Source organism: Manis pentadactyla, chromosome 3 (assembly GCF_030020395.1).
Source record: "Manis pentadactyla isolate mManPen7 chromosome 3, mManPen7.hap1, whole genome shotgun sequence".
Lineage (NCBI taxonomy): Eukaryota > Metazoa > Chordata > Mammalia > Pholidota > Manidae > Manis > Manis pentadactyla.
This window is the reverse complement of record NC_080021.1, coordinates 71,018,956-71,036,796: the sequence shown is the minus strand read 5'-3', so window position 1 is coordinate 71,036,796 and position 17,841 is coordinate 71,018,956. Positions and strand designations below refer to the sequence as shown.

Below are 17,841 nucleotides of genomic sequence, written 5' to 3'. Positions count from 1 at the left end.
ATTCCCCCCCCAACGTGGCTCAACCATATCGGAGCAGTAGCCCGAGGCAGGCCACACCCACGGCAATAGCGGAGATAAACTCCATAGCAGCCAGGTACAAATCAGAAGCTCTTTCTGCGCACAGCTGCCCAGCACAAGCCACTAGAGGTCACTGTTCTCCCAGGAGAGGAGGGCCACAAACCAATAAGAAGGGAAGTTCTTCCAGCCATCACTCGTGCCAGCTCTGCAAACTATCTCTATCACCATGAAAAGGCAAAATTACAGGCAGACAAAGATAACAGAGACAACACCAGAGAAGGAGACAGACCTAACCAGTCGTCCTGAAAAAGAAATCAAAATCAAAATCTTAAACATAAACATGGTGACGGAGATGCAGAGAAATATACAAGAGCTAAGGGATGAAGTCCGGAGAGAGATTACAGATGTCTGGAGGGAGGTTACAGGCATCAGGAAGGAGATTACAGAAGTGAAACAAACTCTGGAAGGATTTATAAGCAGAATGGATAAGATGCAAGAGGCCATTGATGGACTAGAAACAAGAGAACAGGAACGCATAGAAGCTGACACAGAGAGAGATTAAAGGATCTCCAGGAATGAAACAATATTAAGAGAACTGTGTGATCAATCCAAAAGGAATAATATCCGTATTATAGGGGTACCAGAAGAAGAAGAGAGAGAAAAAGGGATAAAAAGTGTCTTTGAAAAAATAATTGCTGAAAACTTCCCCAAACTGGGGGAGGAAATAATCGAACAGACCACAGAATACACAGAACTCCCAACAGAAAGGTCCCAAGGAAGACAACACCAAGACACATAATAATTAAAATGGCAAAGAACAAGGACAAGGAGTTTTAAAGGCAGCTAGAGAGAAAAAAGTCACCTATAAAGGAAAACCCATCAGGCTATCATCAGACTTCTCAAAAGAAACCTTACAGGCCAGAAGAGAATGTCATGATATATTTAATGCAATGAAACAGAAGGGCCTTGAACCAAGGATACTGTATCCAGCACGATTATCATTTAAATATGAAGGAGGGATTAAACAATTCCCAGACAAGCAAAAGTTGAGGGAATTTGCTTCCCACAAACCACCTCTACAGGGTATTTTAGAGGGACTGTTCTAGACGGGAGCACTCCTAAGACTAAACAGATGTCACCAGAGAAAATAAAATCACAGCAAAGAAAGCAGACCAACCAAATACTAACTAAAGTCAAAAAATAAAATCAACTACCCACTAAAAGAAGTTAAAGGAAACATGAAAGAGCACAGAATAAAACAACCAACATATAAAGAATGGAGGAGGAGGAATAAGAAGGGAGAGAAGAAAAGAGTCTCCAGACAGTGTATATAACAGCTCAACAAGCGAGCTAAGTTAGGCAGTAAGATAATAAGGAAGCTAACCTTGAACCTTTGGTAACCACGAATCTAAAGCCTGCAATGGCAATAAGTACGTATCTTTCAATAGTCACCCTAAATGTAAATGGACTGAACGCACCAATCACAAGACACAGCATAACAGAATGGATAAAAAAGCAAGACCCATCTATATGCTGCTTACAAGAAACTCACCTCAAACCCAAAGACATGCACAGACTGAAAGTCAAGGGATGGAAAAACGTGTTTCAGGCAAACAACAGAGAGAAGAAAGCAGGGGTTGCAGTACTAGTATCAGACAAAATAGACTTCAAAACAAAGAAAGTAACAAGAGATAAAGAAGGACATTACATAGTGATAAAGGGCTCAGTCCAACAAGAAGATATAACCATTCTAAATATATATGCACCCAACACAGGAGCATCAGCATATGTGAAACAAATACTAACAGAAATAAAGGGGAAATAGAACACAATGCATTCATTTTAGGAGACTTCAACACGCCACTCATCCCAAAAGACAGATCCACTGGGCAGAAAATAAGTAAGGACACGGAGGCACTGAACAACACACTAAAACAGATGGACCTAATACACATACATAGAACTCTACATCCAAAAGAAACAGGATACAAATTCTTCTCAAGGGCACATGGAACATTCTCCAGAATAGACCACATACTAGCTCACAAAAAGAGCCTCAGTAAATTCCAAAATATTGAAATTCTACCAACCAACTTTTCAGACCACAAAGGTATAAAACTAGAAATAAATTGTACAAAGAAAACAAAAAGGCTCACAAACACATGGAGGCTTAACAAGATGCTCCTAAATAATCAATGGATCAACGAACAAATTAAAATAGAGATCAAGGAATATATGGAAACAAATGACAACAACACAAAGCCCCAACTTCTGTGGGATGCAGCAAAAGCAGTCTTAAGAGGAAAGTATATAGCAATCCAGGCACACTTAAAGAAGGAAGAACAATTCCAAATGAATAGTCTAACATTACAATTATCAAAACTGTAAAAAGAAGAACAAATGAGGCCTAAAGTCAGCAGAAGGAGGGACATAATAAAGATCAGAGAAGAAATAAACAAAATTGAGAAGAATAAAACAATAGAAAAAAATCAATGAAACCAAGAGGTAGTTCTTTGAGAAAATAAACAAAATAGATAAGCCTCTACACAGACTTATTAAGAGGAAAAGACAGTCAATACACATCAACAGTATCAGAAACGATAAAGGAAAAATCACGACGGACCCCACAGAAATACAAAGAATAATTAGAGAGTAATATGAAAACCTATGTGCTAACAAGCTGGGAAACCTAGGAGAAATTGACAACTTCTTAGAAAAATACAACCTTCCAAGACTGACCCAGAAAGAAACAGAAAATCTAAACAGACCAATTACCAGCAACGAAATTGAAGCACTAATCAAAAAACTACCAAAGAACAAAACCCCTGGGCCAGATGGATTTACCTCGGAATTTTATCAGACATACAGAGAAGACATAATACCCATTCTCCTTAAAGTTTTCCAAAAAATAGAAGAGGAGGGAATACTCCCAAACTAATTCTATGAAGTCAACATCACCCTAATACCAAAACCAGGCAAAGACCCACCAAAAAAGAAAAATACAGACCAATATCCCTGATGAACGTAGATGCAAAAATACTCAACAAAATATTAGCAAACCGAATTCAAAAATACATCAAAAGGATCATACACCATGACCAAGTGGGATTCATCACAGGGATACAAGGATGGTACAACATTCGAAAGTCCATCAACATCATCCACCACATCAACAAAAAGAAAGACAAAAACCACATGATCATCTCCATAGATGCTGAAAAAGCATTTGACAAAATTCAACATCCATTCATGATAAAAACTCTCAGCAAAATGGGAATAGAGGGCAAGTACCTCAACATAATAAAGGCCATATATGATAAACCCACAGCCAACATCATACTGAATAGCAAGAAGCTGAAAGCTTTTCCTCTGAGACCGGGAACAAGACAGGGAGGCACACTCTCCCCACTGTTATTTAACATAGTACTGGAGGTCCTAGCCATGACAATAAGACAAAACAAAGAAATGCAAGGAATTCAGATTGGTAAAGAAGAAGTTAAACTGTCACTATTTGCAGATGACATGATACTGCACATAAAAAACCCTAAAGACTCCACTCCAAAAGTACCAGAATTGATACCGGAATATGGCAAAGTTGCAGGATACAAAATTAACACACAGAAATCTGTGGCTTTCCTATACACTAACAATGAACCAATAGAAAGAGAAATCAGGAAAACAACTCCATTCACAATTGCATCAAAAAGTATAAAATACCTAGGAATAAACCTAACCAAGGAAGTGAAAGACCTATGCCCTGAAAAGTACAAGACACTCTTAAGAGAAATTAAAGGGGACACTAACAAATGGAAACTCATCCCATGCTCTTAGCTAGGAAGAATTAATATAGTCAAAATGGTCATCGTGATCAAAGCAATACACAGATTTGATGCAATCCCTATCAAATTACCAGCAACATTCTTCAACAAACTGGAACAAATAGTTCAAAAATTCATATGGAAACACCTAGGACTCCGAATAGCCTAAGCAATCCTGAGAAAGAAGAATAAAGTGGGGGGGGGGGGATCTCACTCCCCAACTTTAAGCTCTACTACAAAGCCATAGTAATCAAGACAATTTGGTACTGGCACAAGAACAGAGCCACAGACCAGTGGAACAGATTAGAGACTCCAGACATTAACCCAAACATGTATGATCAATTAATATTTGATAAAGGAGCCATGGACATACAATGGGGAAACCTGAATGTAAGTCATGAAACCATAAAACTCTTAGAAAAAAACATAGGCAAAAACCTCTTAGACATAAACATGAGTGACCTCTTCTTCAACATATCTCTCCGGGCAAGGAAAACAAAAGCAAAAATGAACAAGTGGAACTATATTAAGCTGAAAAGCTTCTGTACAGCAAAAGACACAATCAATAGAACAAAAAGGAACCCTACAGTACGGGAGAATATATTTGTAAATGACAGATCCGATAAAGGCTTGACATCCAAAATATATAAAGAGCTCACCCACTCAACAAACAAAAAACAAATAATCCAATTAAAAAATGGGCAGAGGAACTGAACAGACAGTTCTCCAGAAAAGAAATTCAGATGGCCAACAGACACATGAAAAGATGCTCCACATTGCTAATTATCAGAGAAATGCAAATTAAAACCACAATGACATATCACCTCACACCAGTAAGGATGGCTACCATCCAAAAGACAAACAACAACAAATGTTGGTGAGGCTGTGGAGAAAGGGGAACCCTCCTACACTGCTGGTGGGAATGTAAATTAGTTCAACCATTGTGGAAAGCAATACAGAGGTTCCTCAAAATGTTCAAAATAGATTTACCATTTGACCCAGGAATTCCACTCCTAGGAATTTACCCTAAGAATGCAGCACTCCAGTTTGAAAAAGACAGATGCACCCCTATGTTTATCGCAGCACTATTTACAATAGCCAAGAATCAGAAGCAACCTAAGTGTCCATCAGTAGATGAATGGATAAAGAAGATGTGGTACATATACACAATGGAATACTATTCAACCATAAGAAGAAAACAAATCCTACCATTTGCAACAACATGGATGAAGCTAGAGGGTATTATGCTCAGTGAAATAAGCCAAGCGGAGAAAGAGAAATACCAAATGATTTCACTCATCTGTGAAGTATAAGAACAAAGGAAAAACTGAAGGAACAAAACAGCAGCAGAATCACAGAACTCAAGAATGGACTAACAGGTACCAAAGGGAAAGGGTCTGGGGAGGATGGATGGGTAGGGAGGAATAAGGGGGGGGAGAAGAAAGGGGGTATTATGATTAGCATGCATAATGTGGGTGGTGGGAGAAAGGGGAGGGCTGTTCAACACAGAGAAGACAAGTAGTGATTCTACAACATTTTGCTATGCTGATGGACAGTGATTGGAATGGGGTTCGGGGGGGGGACTTGGTATAGGGGAGAGCGTAGTAAACATAATATTCTTCATGTAATTGTAGATTAATGGTAAGAAAAAAAAAAAAAAGAGAGAAAGAAAAGGGGGATTACTCCGATAGGATAAAACTAACTGCAAATCAATGAGTAATGCATGCTTTAAATATCCTTAATTTTGATCATTTAAAGGGTGTCAGATGATCAGCTATGGAAGTACATTTTTCTGATAATATTCCTTTCTCTTAAAAAAAAAAAAAGCAGTTCCTGTGTGGTGATTTCCAATAGGTTCTTCACAATGGTATAAAGGTCATATCAAAGTGTGGGCAACGGGTTTGTTTGTGTTTATACAGAGGATCAAAGCCTAATTTGGCTACCCAGAAAACGAACTAAGATACAATATGACGAAGAACTTCCAACATCAACATCCTTTGGAAGAGTCATTCCAGAAGATGATCATCAAAAAACTTCAACAAAAATCCTGGCCCTGCTGCAGTTGTAGCTGCATTCATCCCACTGGTTCCTGGACTTGCCACTGGAATGAAGAAGGAGATATCTAAGCTGGCCTGTGCATACAGTAAAAGAACAAATTTGACTGGGTCTATACTGTTGGAACCAAGAATTAGGAGAAGTGCAAGTTGCACTGCTCCAAAATCGTGCGACTATAGACTATCTACTGTTAAAAGAACGTATGGGATGTGAACAGTTCCCAGGAATGTGTTGTTTTAATTTGTCTGATTTTCTCAAACTATTCAAATTCAGTTAGACAATATCCATTATATCATTGATAAGTATTCACAAATACCTAGGGTACCTAACTGGTTTTTTTTGGTTTCACTGGATATGGCTGGTAATTGTAGGTCTGCTTTTGTTATGTAGCTGTATTCCTACTATGTTAATGTGTGTGCGCAATTTAATTAGTAGTTTAAATCCTATACATGCTTATGTTACTCTACAAGAAGATATGTCAAAGAAAAAAATCAATCTTCCTATGTTTTATTCCATCTGCTACTTCTATAGCTTTTCTTCTTCCTTCCTAATTACAACCCTTTAGTAGAATTCGTGCCTCATATCGAAAATTACCGAGTATCATAATTCTTCCAAGAGGTAAAGATACCTCAAGACAAATGCTGGGCATAGAAGCCACAGGGCATAAATCTGCAAAGAAGTAAAAAGCTAACCTTTTCAAACAATATTGCTTCTCTCTCACTTACCAACTTTACATTTCCCTGTATGGCCCCGGACAATGACTGGTTAGCCAGAGACGGGTAAGATTCCTCAAGGGAGGAACAACCTAAGACAGGCACAGTCGCAGGGGGGCCATCAGGTGAGAAATTGGGGATCAACAGAGGTGAGGCTTAGAACCTCACCCCCCCTGTTTTGAGAGAAATCTTCTGCATCCATGGATGTTTTGTTGCCCTTGTCTAGCTTGGATTAATACTTAGTCTATAGGCATAAACCTGATCATCTACATTTGCCCTCTTACAGCACTAAATTATGTTTTCTACCTTTATCTCGTATCTACCTACCACTTCAGCATTTTAAAAAAAATAATAATAATAATAAGGGAGAAATGTGGGATTCACATACAAATCAAGTATAAAAATCAAACGAATAATCATATCTGACGATTGTTTATAGTGAATGATGCGTGATCAAAACCGAAAGTTTCTGTGATATGACTGCCCTTGCACTATTCACCATGTAAGAACTTATTCACTATGTAAGAAATTGTCACCATATAAGAACTTGTTCGTTATGCTTCAGAAGATAGGAGACTGTTGAGAAATAGGCTTGGGGTTGATTAATGACTGTGCATTGAGTCCCCTATACAGAATTTTATTGCTGTTAACAACCATTTGATCAATAAATATGAGATGCCCTCTCCAAAAATAAAAAATAAAAACACCATACGATCTTTCCATAGATGATGAAAAAGGATTCAACAGTATTCAACATCCATTCATGATAAAAACTTTCAGGAAAATGGGTATAGGAGGGCAAGTACCTCAATATAATAAAGGCCAAATCTGACAAAAACACAGCTAACATACTTAACAGCAAGAAGCTGTAAGCTTTTACTCTAAGACTGGGAACAAGACAAGGATTCCCACTCTCTGTGCTTTTATTCAACATAGTACTGGAGGTCCTAGCCACAGCAATCACACAACACAAAGAAATAAAAAGCATCCAGACCGGTAAAGAAGAATTCAAAGTGTCACTGTTTGCAGATGACATGATATTGTACATAAGGAACCCTAAAGACTCCGTTCCAAAACTACTAGAACTAATATCTGAATTCAGCAAAGTTGCAGGATACAAAATTAATACAGAGAAATCTGTTGCATTCCTGTACAGTAACAATGAACGAGCAGAAAGAGAAATCAGGAAAACAATTCCGTTCACAATAGCATCAAAAAGAATAAAACACCTAAGAATAAACCTAACCAAGGAAGTAAAAGACCTATACTCTGAAAACTACAAGAATCTCCTAAGAGAAATTAAAGAGGATACCTATAAATGGAAAATCATCCCATGCTCTTGGGTAGGAAGAATTAATATTGTTAAAATGGCCATCCTGCCTAAATCAATCTACAGATTCAATATAATCCCTAACAAAATACCGAAAGCATTCTTCAATGAACTCGAATAGTTCTAAAATTGATATGGAACCACAAAAGACCCCAAATAGCCAAAGCAATCCTGAGAAGGAAGAATAAAGAGGGTGGAAGGGGGATCTCGCTTCCCAACTTCAAGCTCTACCTCAAACCACAGCAATCAAGACAATTTGGTACTGGCACAAGAACAGACCCATAGACCAGTGGAACAGAATAGAGAGTCCAGATATTAACCCAAGCATATATGGTCAGTTAATATATGATAGAGGAGCCATTGACATACAATGGGGAAATGACAGCCTCTTCAACAGCTGATGTTGGCAAAACTGGACAGCTAAATGTAAGATAATGAAACTGGATTAGTGTCTAACTCCATACACAAAAGTAAATTCGAAATGGATCAAAGACCTGAATGTAAGTCATGAAACCATAAAACTCTTAGACATGAGCAACTTCTTCATGAACATATCTCTGCAGGCAAGGGAAACAAAAGGAAAAATGAACAAGTGGGACTATATCAAACTAAAAAGGTTCTGTACAGCAAAGAACACCATCAGTTTAACAAAAAGGCATCCTGCAGTATGGGAGAATATATTCATAAATGACAAATCCAATAATGGGTTGACCTCCAAAATATAGAAAGAGCTCAGGCACCTCAACAAACAAAAAGCAAATAACCCAATTAAAATACAGGCACAGGATCTGAAGACACTTCTCCAAAGAAGAAATTCAGATGCCCAACTGGCATGTGAAAAGATGCTCCACATCACACTAATCATCAGAGAAATGCAAATTAAAACCTCAATGAGATATCACCTCACACCAGTTAGGATCACCACCATCCAAAAGACAAACAACAAATGCTGGCAAGGTTGTGGAGGAAAGGGAACCTTCCTACACTGCTGGTGGGAATGTAAATTGGTTCAACCATTGTGGAAAGTAGTAAGGAGGTTCCTCAGAAAACTAAAAATAGAAATACCATTTGACCCAGGAATTCCACTCCTGGGAATTTAGCCTAAGAATGCAGAAACCCAGTTTGAAAAAGACATGTGCACCCCTATGTTTTGGGCAGCACTATTTACAATAGCCAAGAAATGGAAGCAATCTAAGTGTCCCGCAGTAGATGAATGGATAAAGAAGATGTGGTACATATACACAATGGAATATTATTCAGCCATAAGAAAAAAACAAACCCTACCATTTGCAACAACATGGATGGAGCTAGAGGGTATTATGCTCTGTGAAATAAGCCAGGCAGAAAAAGACAAGTGTCAAATGATTTCACTCATCTGTGGAGTGTAAGATCAAAGCAAAACGTTAAGGAACAAAACAGCAGCAGACTCACAGAACCCAAGAATGGAGTAACTGTTACCAAAGGGAAATGGACTGGGGAGGATGGGTGGGAAGGGAGAGATAAGCGGGAAAAGGGGCATTATGATTAGCATACATAATGTGTGTGTGTGGGGACACGGGTTAAGGCAGTTTAACACAGATAAGTAGTGATTCTATAAGATCTTACTACACTGGTGGACAGTGACCTTAATGGGGTATGTGGTGGGGACTTGATAATGGGGGGAATCTAGTAACCACAATATTTTTCATGTAGGTGTATATTAATGATGTATCAATAAATAAATGAATGAATAAATAAAAATAAGCAAATAAAAAGGAATAAGTAAATATAAACCACTTATAAATTCTAACTTGTCAATCCATTCCTGAGATTAATATATAACGTGAACTCTACATTGTAAATTAATACAAACCATCTAAAAAATCTTGAATATTTATCAAAAAATACTATAAAATAGTGTAACTTCAAATTGTAATCTCCAATGTTTATAGAGGCGAAGTAAGTGACTCAAGGAAGTAAAGACCCCAAGTGGGGACAGGGGAACAGAAAAAGGGGAAGCCCTCTGCACAGCACACCTCAGAGTAGGCATGGCTCCACATTGCAGATATGATTCTTTAAGAGAAGCCTGAAGCCCAGATTTCTACATGAGTCTCCTACATTTTAAATATTGACTCAATTTGTTGGGGCAAATTAAATGTATTCAGGGGCCACAGTTAGTCTACAGTTCACTTGTTTTATATTTTTTACATTTCCCAGTGGTTGTGTATAAAACAAATAGGTTATGCAAAAATCTTCCCTTTCTTTAGTATCATATGGTTCACCAAAAAATTGGGCCCCAACATGTAATAAAAATTGCTATTAAGATTCATAATACCCAGAAATAGGATCACTCCTACACTGTTGGTGGGACTGCAAATTGGTGCAACCACTGTGGAAAGCAGTATGGAGGTTCCTCAAAAGACTAAAAATAGAAATACCATTTGACCCAGTAATTCCAGTCCTGGGAATTTGACTGAAGAAAACAAAAGCCCTGCTTCAAAAACATATATGCACCCCTATGTTTATTGTCACACTGTTTACAATAGCCAAAATGTGGAAGCAACCTAAGCATCCATCAGTAGATGACTGGATAAAGATGTGGTACATATACAATGGAATATTATTTTGCTCTGGAAAGGAAATCCTGCCATTTGCAACAACATGAATGCATCTTGAGGGTATTATGTTCAGGGAAATAAGCCAGATGGAGAAAAGACAAATACCATATGATTTCACTTATTTGTGTAATATAAAAAGAAAGCAAAAGAAAAAGAACAAAACAGCATTAGACTCATAGACACTGAGGAGCGTCTAGTGGTTACCTAGGGGGAGCAAACTAGGCAGGGATGTTGGAGGGAGGAGGAGGGGTACTGCAGAACCACCGTGCTGTACATTTGATAAAAACCAAAAATGATTCATATTACCACCTCAAAGAATTTTTCCAATGCTTATGAAAGCTACAATCTATTTTTATTTAATTCTCCCAGATTGTTAATCAAATGGATAACTAGTTCATAGGACTGCTGAAACTAAACTATTAAAACAATTCTCATCTCTTTTGTCACTAACTACATGGATTTTGATATTTAAAATTGCAATTCTAATTATGCCAGGGCTCTATGAGTTTAACAGACATACTGAGACACTCTATCACACGGCTTCAGCTAAAAAGAAGGTCCATGATTTACTACTATTGCAGTCGGAGAACCCTGCTTGTGATAACCGATTTGTTGGCCTAATGACTTTAATGATACCAAAAGATGCAAAATCCTTCAAGGGTCAGCCTCTACTTATTAAGACTATCCAGAAGCAAATTACTAAAGACTCTTTGAGTGCTAAGGAATAACTGATGGCTGGAAGGAAAAACGTTGTTTTTCTTTAGGCCAACAGATATCGCCAGTAATATTCTTTTTTAACTTCTCAGTCACAGAGGTAGGGCCAGATGGAAGTCAGGCTAAAATTGTCAGAAAGGAGAGAGCTGAAGGAAGTAGTAACCTATCACACTCCAACTCTTCTAGAGACTTCTTAAGTTTGTGAGACCTGCAAATTTATATATTACACTTATCCATTCAGTAGTTCTTAAGCAAGAGTTGTATCAGTACCTCAAGGAAATATTTCCAAATGGATATATATATATATCTTATATATATATATATACCCAGGCCTTACTGGACTTGGATTTTTAAAGTTTCCCAGGCAATTCGATTCACCAGCACAACTCTAGCTGAGCACTGGTGCACTGGACAATCATGTCATTCTCATCTCTCACATACATGGTCAATTCCTGCTATCACTAGAAGATTTTATCAAAGAAAGGAAAGCACAAGAGATGAGTCACTTAGCAAAACTGCATTTAATTTTTCTGGGTGGGGGCAGAACAGGGACTTGTAAGGAAACCCAAAATGTAACTTGATTTTGTTATTCATAAACTCCTCCCTTCCACCAAGATGTTCTAGATCTGAAGGCAGAGTTTAGCTCTCATCTATGTGGCTGTTTCTGAGAGAATGGGATATATCAGTTCATTACATCATCTTCCCTTGTTTCCCACTTCAGCACCACCTGTTCTCTGCCAATCTGGTTCCTCAGAGTCCTCCTAATGTTGATCTCTAAGCAAGTTTACAACCCATTCATCCTCTTTACCAAACAAACAATTATTTTCCCTCAAGGCTGAAGACATCTTCCCTAAACAGAGAAAAACAAGGAAAAAGCAAACACAAAAAACCTCTTCTTGTTCTTTCCCTTCATGTGCCCAAATTCCAAATTGGCCTGCATATTTCTGATTGCTCTCTCCTTTTCCCTTTCCTTTTTCCCTCTGAAACTTTAGTCAGTGAAAGAGGAATCGCTTTTACATAACTCACTTTTTAAAATAAAACAGGAACTTCTCAACAGTAGCCACAATTTCAGATTATAAAATGCTTTTCTTTTGTTTTCTTTTTAGATAAAGCCTGTTTCCAAAGCAAACTTGGCTTTCCTGTGTTGCTTTACACCAATTAGAAAAAAACTTGGGTGGGGAAAAAAATATTTGAAAGAAAAGCTGTACTTCAGCAAATTCAGTGTTTTCACAAACATCTGCCATAAACGCATGTAAACAAAGCTGTACCCTAATGCTTCCTTAGAAGAGCCATTATTTTAAGTGAAATCTTAGTTATTTCAAAATATTTTCAGCCAGGAAATGCTTGATTTTCCAAATACGTAAAATTGACCCTAACTATATTAACCTGTAGGGGCTGCAGCTTGGGAGGTAATGTACGTCCAGAAGAAACAGCAGGTAGATCAGCTTCATCATTACCTGTTCCCTACATACAGCTACAAGCCAGCGAGGAGCTGCACGAGGCTGAGCAGGAGCTACTCTGTGATGTGAGAAACCCTAAGGTGGTACATGGCTGGCAGAGCGGCTGCCAGTACAAGAGAATTGCCCTGCTGATGTCAAGATGTGACCCAAACCCCTCATGGGATCTTCAGAGCCCTGGCATCCCAGAGTGCCCAGGGCCTGTGGTGTGCCGCTTCCACATCCCACATGCACTCACCCAGCTCCTCTGGCCTGGTACCAGTTCTCCACCTCTCCTCCCACCCATCCCCAGCAGCACCCATTTCCTAAGGCTCTGCAGAGCAGTCAGCCTCCACCATCACCTTACACCCCCTCAGCCTTCAGTCCTTTGTGAGCTCTGAGCCTACCACCCCCTCCCAGGCACTCAAGGGAAGGTCCTCCTGGGGAAAAGGGGGGCCAGGAGACTATTCTGCCCTCTCTATGGGCAACCTTTCTCTAGCCCTCCCTGACTTGGCTTTGGAGGTGTTTCCACGGTGACAGTGACCGATGTTGAGTATGCAGTATATGTATGTGTCTACACATACACACACATACAGATGTATATGTAAAAGAATTTCATACATCTATGGCTACTAAAGAAATTAAAAACATGTTATTCAAATATTTGTAGATAAAGTTGGTGGATGCATACCTCGTTGTTCGCCTCGATGTCTGCATTGTGCGAAAGGAGCTGTGCCACTGTTGTTACACACTCACCACAAGCTGCATAGTGTAAAGCGGTGTTGCCATAGATGTCACTCACATTGGGATCGGCGCCATGGTCTAAAAGAATACGTGCACAGTCCTCTTGCTGGCATTGCACGGCCTGTAGGTATTACACAAAGAAACACACTATAAATTCTAGGATTTCAAGTTAGACACTCGACAGGTTTCACCAGTGAGTTATAGTTAAATGAGATAAACTGATTTCTCTTCTCAGCTATTACATCAAATACATCTCAGGCTGGCATCAACAGCTCCTACATACCTTGATCAGGGGTGTCCTCTCTAGGTTGTCATGGAGGTTAAGCTCACATTTTCTCTGTACCAGGACAGTTACCACTTTTGCATGGCCGTTGGTGCAGGCCAAATGCAGAGCAGTCCTAGGAAAGTGAGTGGACTTGTTAGGAACAATGCACACTTCTCAAAACATACAATTATTCATGTAATTGTAAACATTAAAGAGCATAAGTCTTCAAAACAAAAATTTACTTTTTCTGGAGAAGGTACAATATTTATCAGCCTTATTACTCACCACATTAATGAAAGTGCAGACTATTTGATAGAAAGAGCATGACCTTGGGATTCAGCTCACCTTAGGTTTGAATCTTTCACTTTAGTGATCACTTGGCCTTTCGGTGCCTCAATTTCCTCATCAACATAATGGGGATAAAAATAAGTTATCTCATGGGATACTACTGCTATGTTTAAATAAGAATCTATGCTAAATGCTTTAGAACAGTTCCTAGCACAAAGAGTGGGTCAGCAATTGTTACACTATTGTTATAATTATTACTATTACTACTCCTTTACAAAGATAATCCAATTTAGTAAAATGATATAATTGTGCCTACTTTACAAAAATGTTTTAATTAGAACACTGTATTTGAATCATTTTAAGATTCTCATTTCCTCACATTTTAACATCTCACATTGGAATGCAACTATAATTCATAATGTCTGATAACTAATTAGCAGCATTTAAAAAGTTTCTTATTGGTGCATAAAATAGTACAGCATCAGACAATCCACTGTGAATTATGTTAAGTGAAATAATGGTATACACAACAGATCTACTGCACTTCACATGCTTGGACTTAAATAAATTTTAGTTCTTAAAAGCATTATGGGATAAAGGTTCTTCTGAAATATCAAAACAGAAGCAGAAATTTAAAAAAATAAGTATTTTGATTTTTCACAAAACTTTAAGCCAAAGGAAACTCAGGATTCAGTGATAAGATTAGCTGGTTTTATCCAATATTTACATTTACAGGTTGTAAGAAAATTAGATATGTGCGATGATCAACTTAGGACTGAATACTATTATAAACATTCAAGAAGGCAGGTAAACATTATCTTTTACAATTTTGTATGATCAGAAATGCTTTTGTTTGAAAGAGTAGGAAAAGCTTCAGCTGAGATTAGATCCTAACACTTCAATTTAAAATTTTTCATCTTGCTGACACTGGGAAACATCAAGTGTTTAAGAATGAAAGAATCCTGAGTAGAATTTGTTTGCTGTTGCAGAATCAAGTATTTTTAAAGAAAACTTTTATAAAGGCAATACTTTTGCAATAGTAGTATTTGCTATTTTTGATTTTTGTTCTCATAGGGACACTACTAAAATTTTCTAAACGTTTGCAATAGTAAGTCATCCTTTGTTATTTACTGTTTTTTATTTTCACAAGGATGCAACTAAAATAATTGGTGTATAATTGTTTACATAAATGTAATAAAGCTACACATAATAAAAACATGTACATAATTAAACATATACATAATAAAATCTACAGTCGCAGATAAAAAGATTATTTCTCAACAGGCTAAAAGTTGTCAGAAGATACTAATCCTCAAAAACATCTTTTAAAAGTAGTTATTTTTATCTGTGTGAGAATCATACTTCTGCACTCCCCCAGAATTACTTCATTAATAATAAAGATCCACTATAATTTTTATATATGTTCATTGCAGAACTCAGATTTTTCAAAAAGAAAAAGAAAAATACACTGGTACTACAAACTCCATCTGGAACAACTTTTTGTGGGATAAAAATCTGGCTACTTATCTCCACATAATTAGCAGGTATCTCTCCACCATTTATAAATGATTCACCTCTTCCTACTGATAGGAAAATGTTATTTGAGTCTATATATATGTGGGGATTTGGTCACTTTCCATTCTGTTCCATTCATTTATCTGTCTTTTCAGTTGTTAATAACTCAACACTCTGATAATTTATAGCACATTTTGATATCTCGAAGGTCAAACCTTTGTTTAATATACAAGACTTTCCTAAATTTCATCACAGCAACAAAAGAGGGACAGCATAAGGAACCTCCAATTTTTAAAAGCGTGATTATTTTTTATTTGGTTTATGTGAAATTAATAAATATAAGAGCACACATATTGAGAAAATGAATCTCCCTATTTAATAGAAAGATTTTCCCACTTTAAAAATTCCTTTCCCAGGTCCATCAGTAAAAAGCAGATATATACATAGGTGTGCACCCATATAAAATGGATATTGCATTTTACCCAAAGAATTTTTACAAGTTGACAAATAAAAGTTTTCATTTTTCTCATTATGTATTACGTGCTTAGGCAGTATTTTTGTTAGGCACTTTTATACCATTATGCACTTTTCTGTAATATCTAATGTTATGGTATGAAAATGTATACATTAAAAATAAAATGCTGTCTATACTCTGTTTTCCTATTAGTGGTTTAGTTAAATCACTGCCAAACTGTCAGTAAGTGCTCTGTAAGAATTATGTTAGTCTGAAATCGCTAGTTTTTGTCTCTTCTTCTCATACTGTGGGCATGGGCACCAGACCCCTTGTCAGGCTTCTGGGACCCAGGTCCTGTGGGGCCTTGGCGCTAGGAGGCTTGGCTCCCCAGGTGAGCCTGGAAGGTGAGCGCTTTCCCAGGTCCGCCCACCTCCTCCCAGACCACCTCTGGCCTCCCGGCCCCTCTTACCTATTCTTCTTGTCGGTGTCATTCAAGCCATTTTTCCCCATAAACAGAATCTGCTGCACTCTGGCTACTTTGCCCTTACTGGCAGCCATATGGATCTTTCTGACATCTTTGTTTCGGATATGGTACTGGGCCTGAAAGTTGACTCCGCAGCAGTCAACCTCCATGTTAGTGGAATGGTTTCTGAAGGAGCGCAAAGATGGCCAACACTTCAGGCCCTGGGATCCAAATATCCTCTTCATCATAACAAAGCCTCGGGCTTCAGGAGACCTCAGCTCCCCTGCTGCCGTCCGCTCCACAGCACTAGTGCTGTATGAGCCTACCTAGGTGCCACAACAGCCCAGACCTCTGTCAGCAGTTAGCACACAATAACTTCAGGCAACACAAGTGCCCCGCCCAGATGACATCACAGGGCAGGGCACTCAGAGAACAAGGGTGTGGAGAGTGTATGTGCTGGGCCCAGACAAGGCTAATTTCAGACAGTGCTTGAGAGGAGTATTGGGTTCCCTTCAACTTCAGTGGGGGGTGTGTGTGTGTGGCTGAATTGGGAAATTGGCAGAAAGTAGACTAGTCCACACGGAAAAGCTGTGTACGGGGGCAAGAGCAGTGTGTAACTTCAGGATGCTGAAGGCCTCCTCCCCATAAAACTTTCCTAAAAAACTCTAAATCCCCTTATCCGTCACTTTATTCCTCTTCTACATTCTGCTGGGCTTCAGGTGGTCTCCAAGGATGCAGTAACAGAAAGCAGTTCTCTCCATCTCAGAGACTGTTAGTGTGTCATCAAGTACAGACTGTGAGAAAAGAATGCATGTTCTCTAGTAAAATCTCCAATAAGCCCTCCCCTTTGGGCCAGCCTTAGATTTACATTTTCTTTGCTTTTATTTTCCCCCAATTAAATCTTTATTCAACCCAAGATTTATTACTTAAGAGCATAAAAAGAAAACGGTTATTCACTTGTCCTAAATTATGTTTTCTCACCTACTTTATCACTTTATTATACATTAAATTCTCTCACATGATTTCCAACAACACAGATGGAGCCAGAGGGTATTATGCTCCGTGAAATAAGCCAGGCAGAAAAAGACAAGTACCAAATTATTTCACTCATTTGGGGAGTATAACAACCAAGTGAAACTGAAGGAACAAAATAGCAGCAGACTCACAGGCTCCAAGAAGGGAGTAGTGATTACCAAAGGGGAGGGGTAGGGGAGGATGGATAGGGAGGGAGGGAGAAGGGGAATGAGGGGTATTATGATTGGTACACATGGTGTGTGTGTGGGGAGGGGGTCACGGGTAAGGCAGTGCAGCACAGAGAAGACAAGTAGTGACTCTATAGCATTTCACTATGTTGATGGACAGTGACTGCAATGCGGTCTGTCGGGGAGACGAGATAATATGGGTGAATGTAGTTAACCACAATGTTGCTCA

The 17,841-nt window shown here is 38.4% G+C and overlaps 1 protein-coding gene across 1 annotated transcript in view; it reads right to left on the bottom strand.

The window, feature by feature from the left end:
- LOC118910074 (ankyrin repeat domain-containing protein 18B-like) overlaps positions 1-17,841 on the bottom strand; it is a 76,104-nt gene that overhangs the window by 37,012 nt on the left and 21,251 nt on the right. The window contains exons 6-7 of the mRNA XM_057499332.1: positions 13,709-13,823; positions 13,373-13,546 (exon numbers count right to left, since the gene is read on the bottom strand). Coding sequence (XP_057355315.1) covers positions 13,373-13,546; positions 13,709-13,823 — 289 coding nt within the window. The remainder of the gene's footprint in view (positions 1-13,372; positions 13,547-13,708; positions 13,824-17,841) is intronic.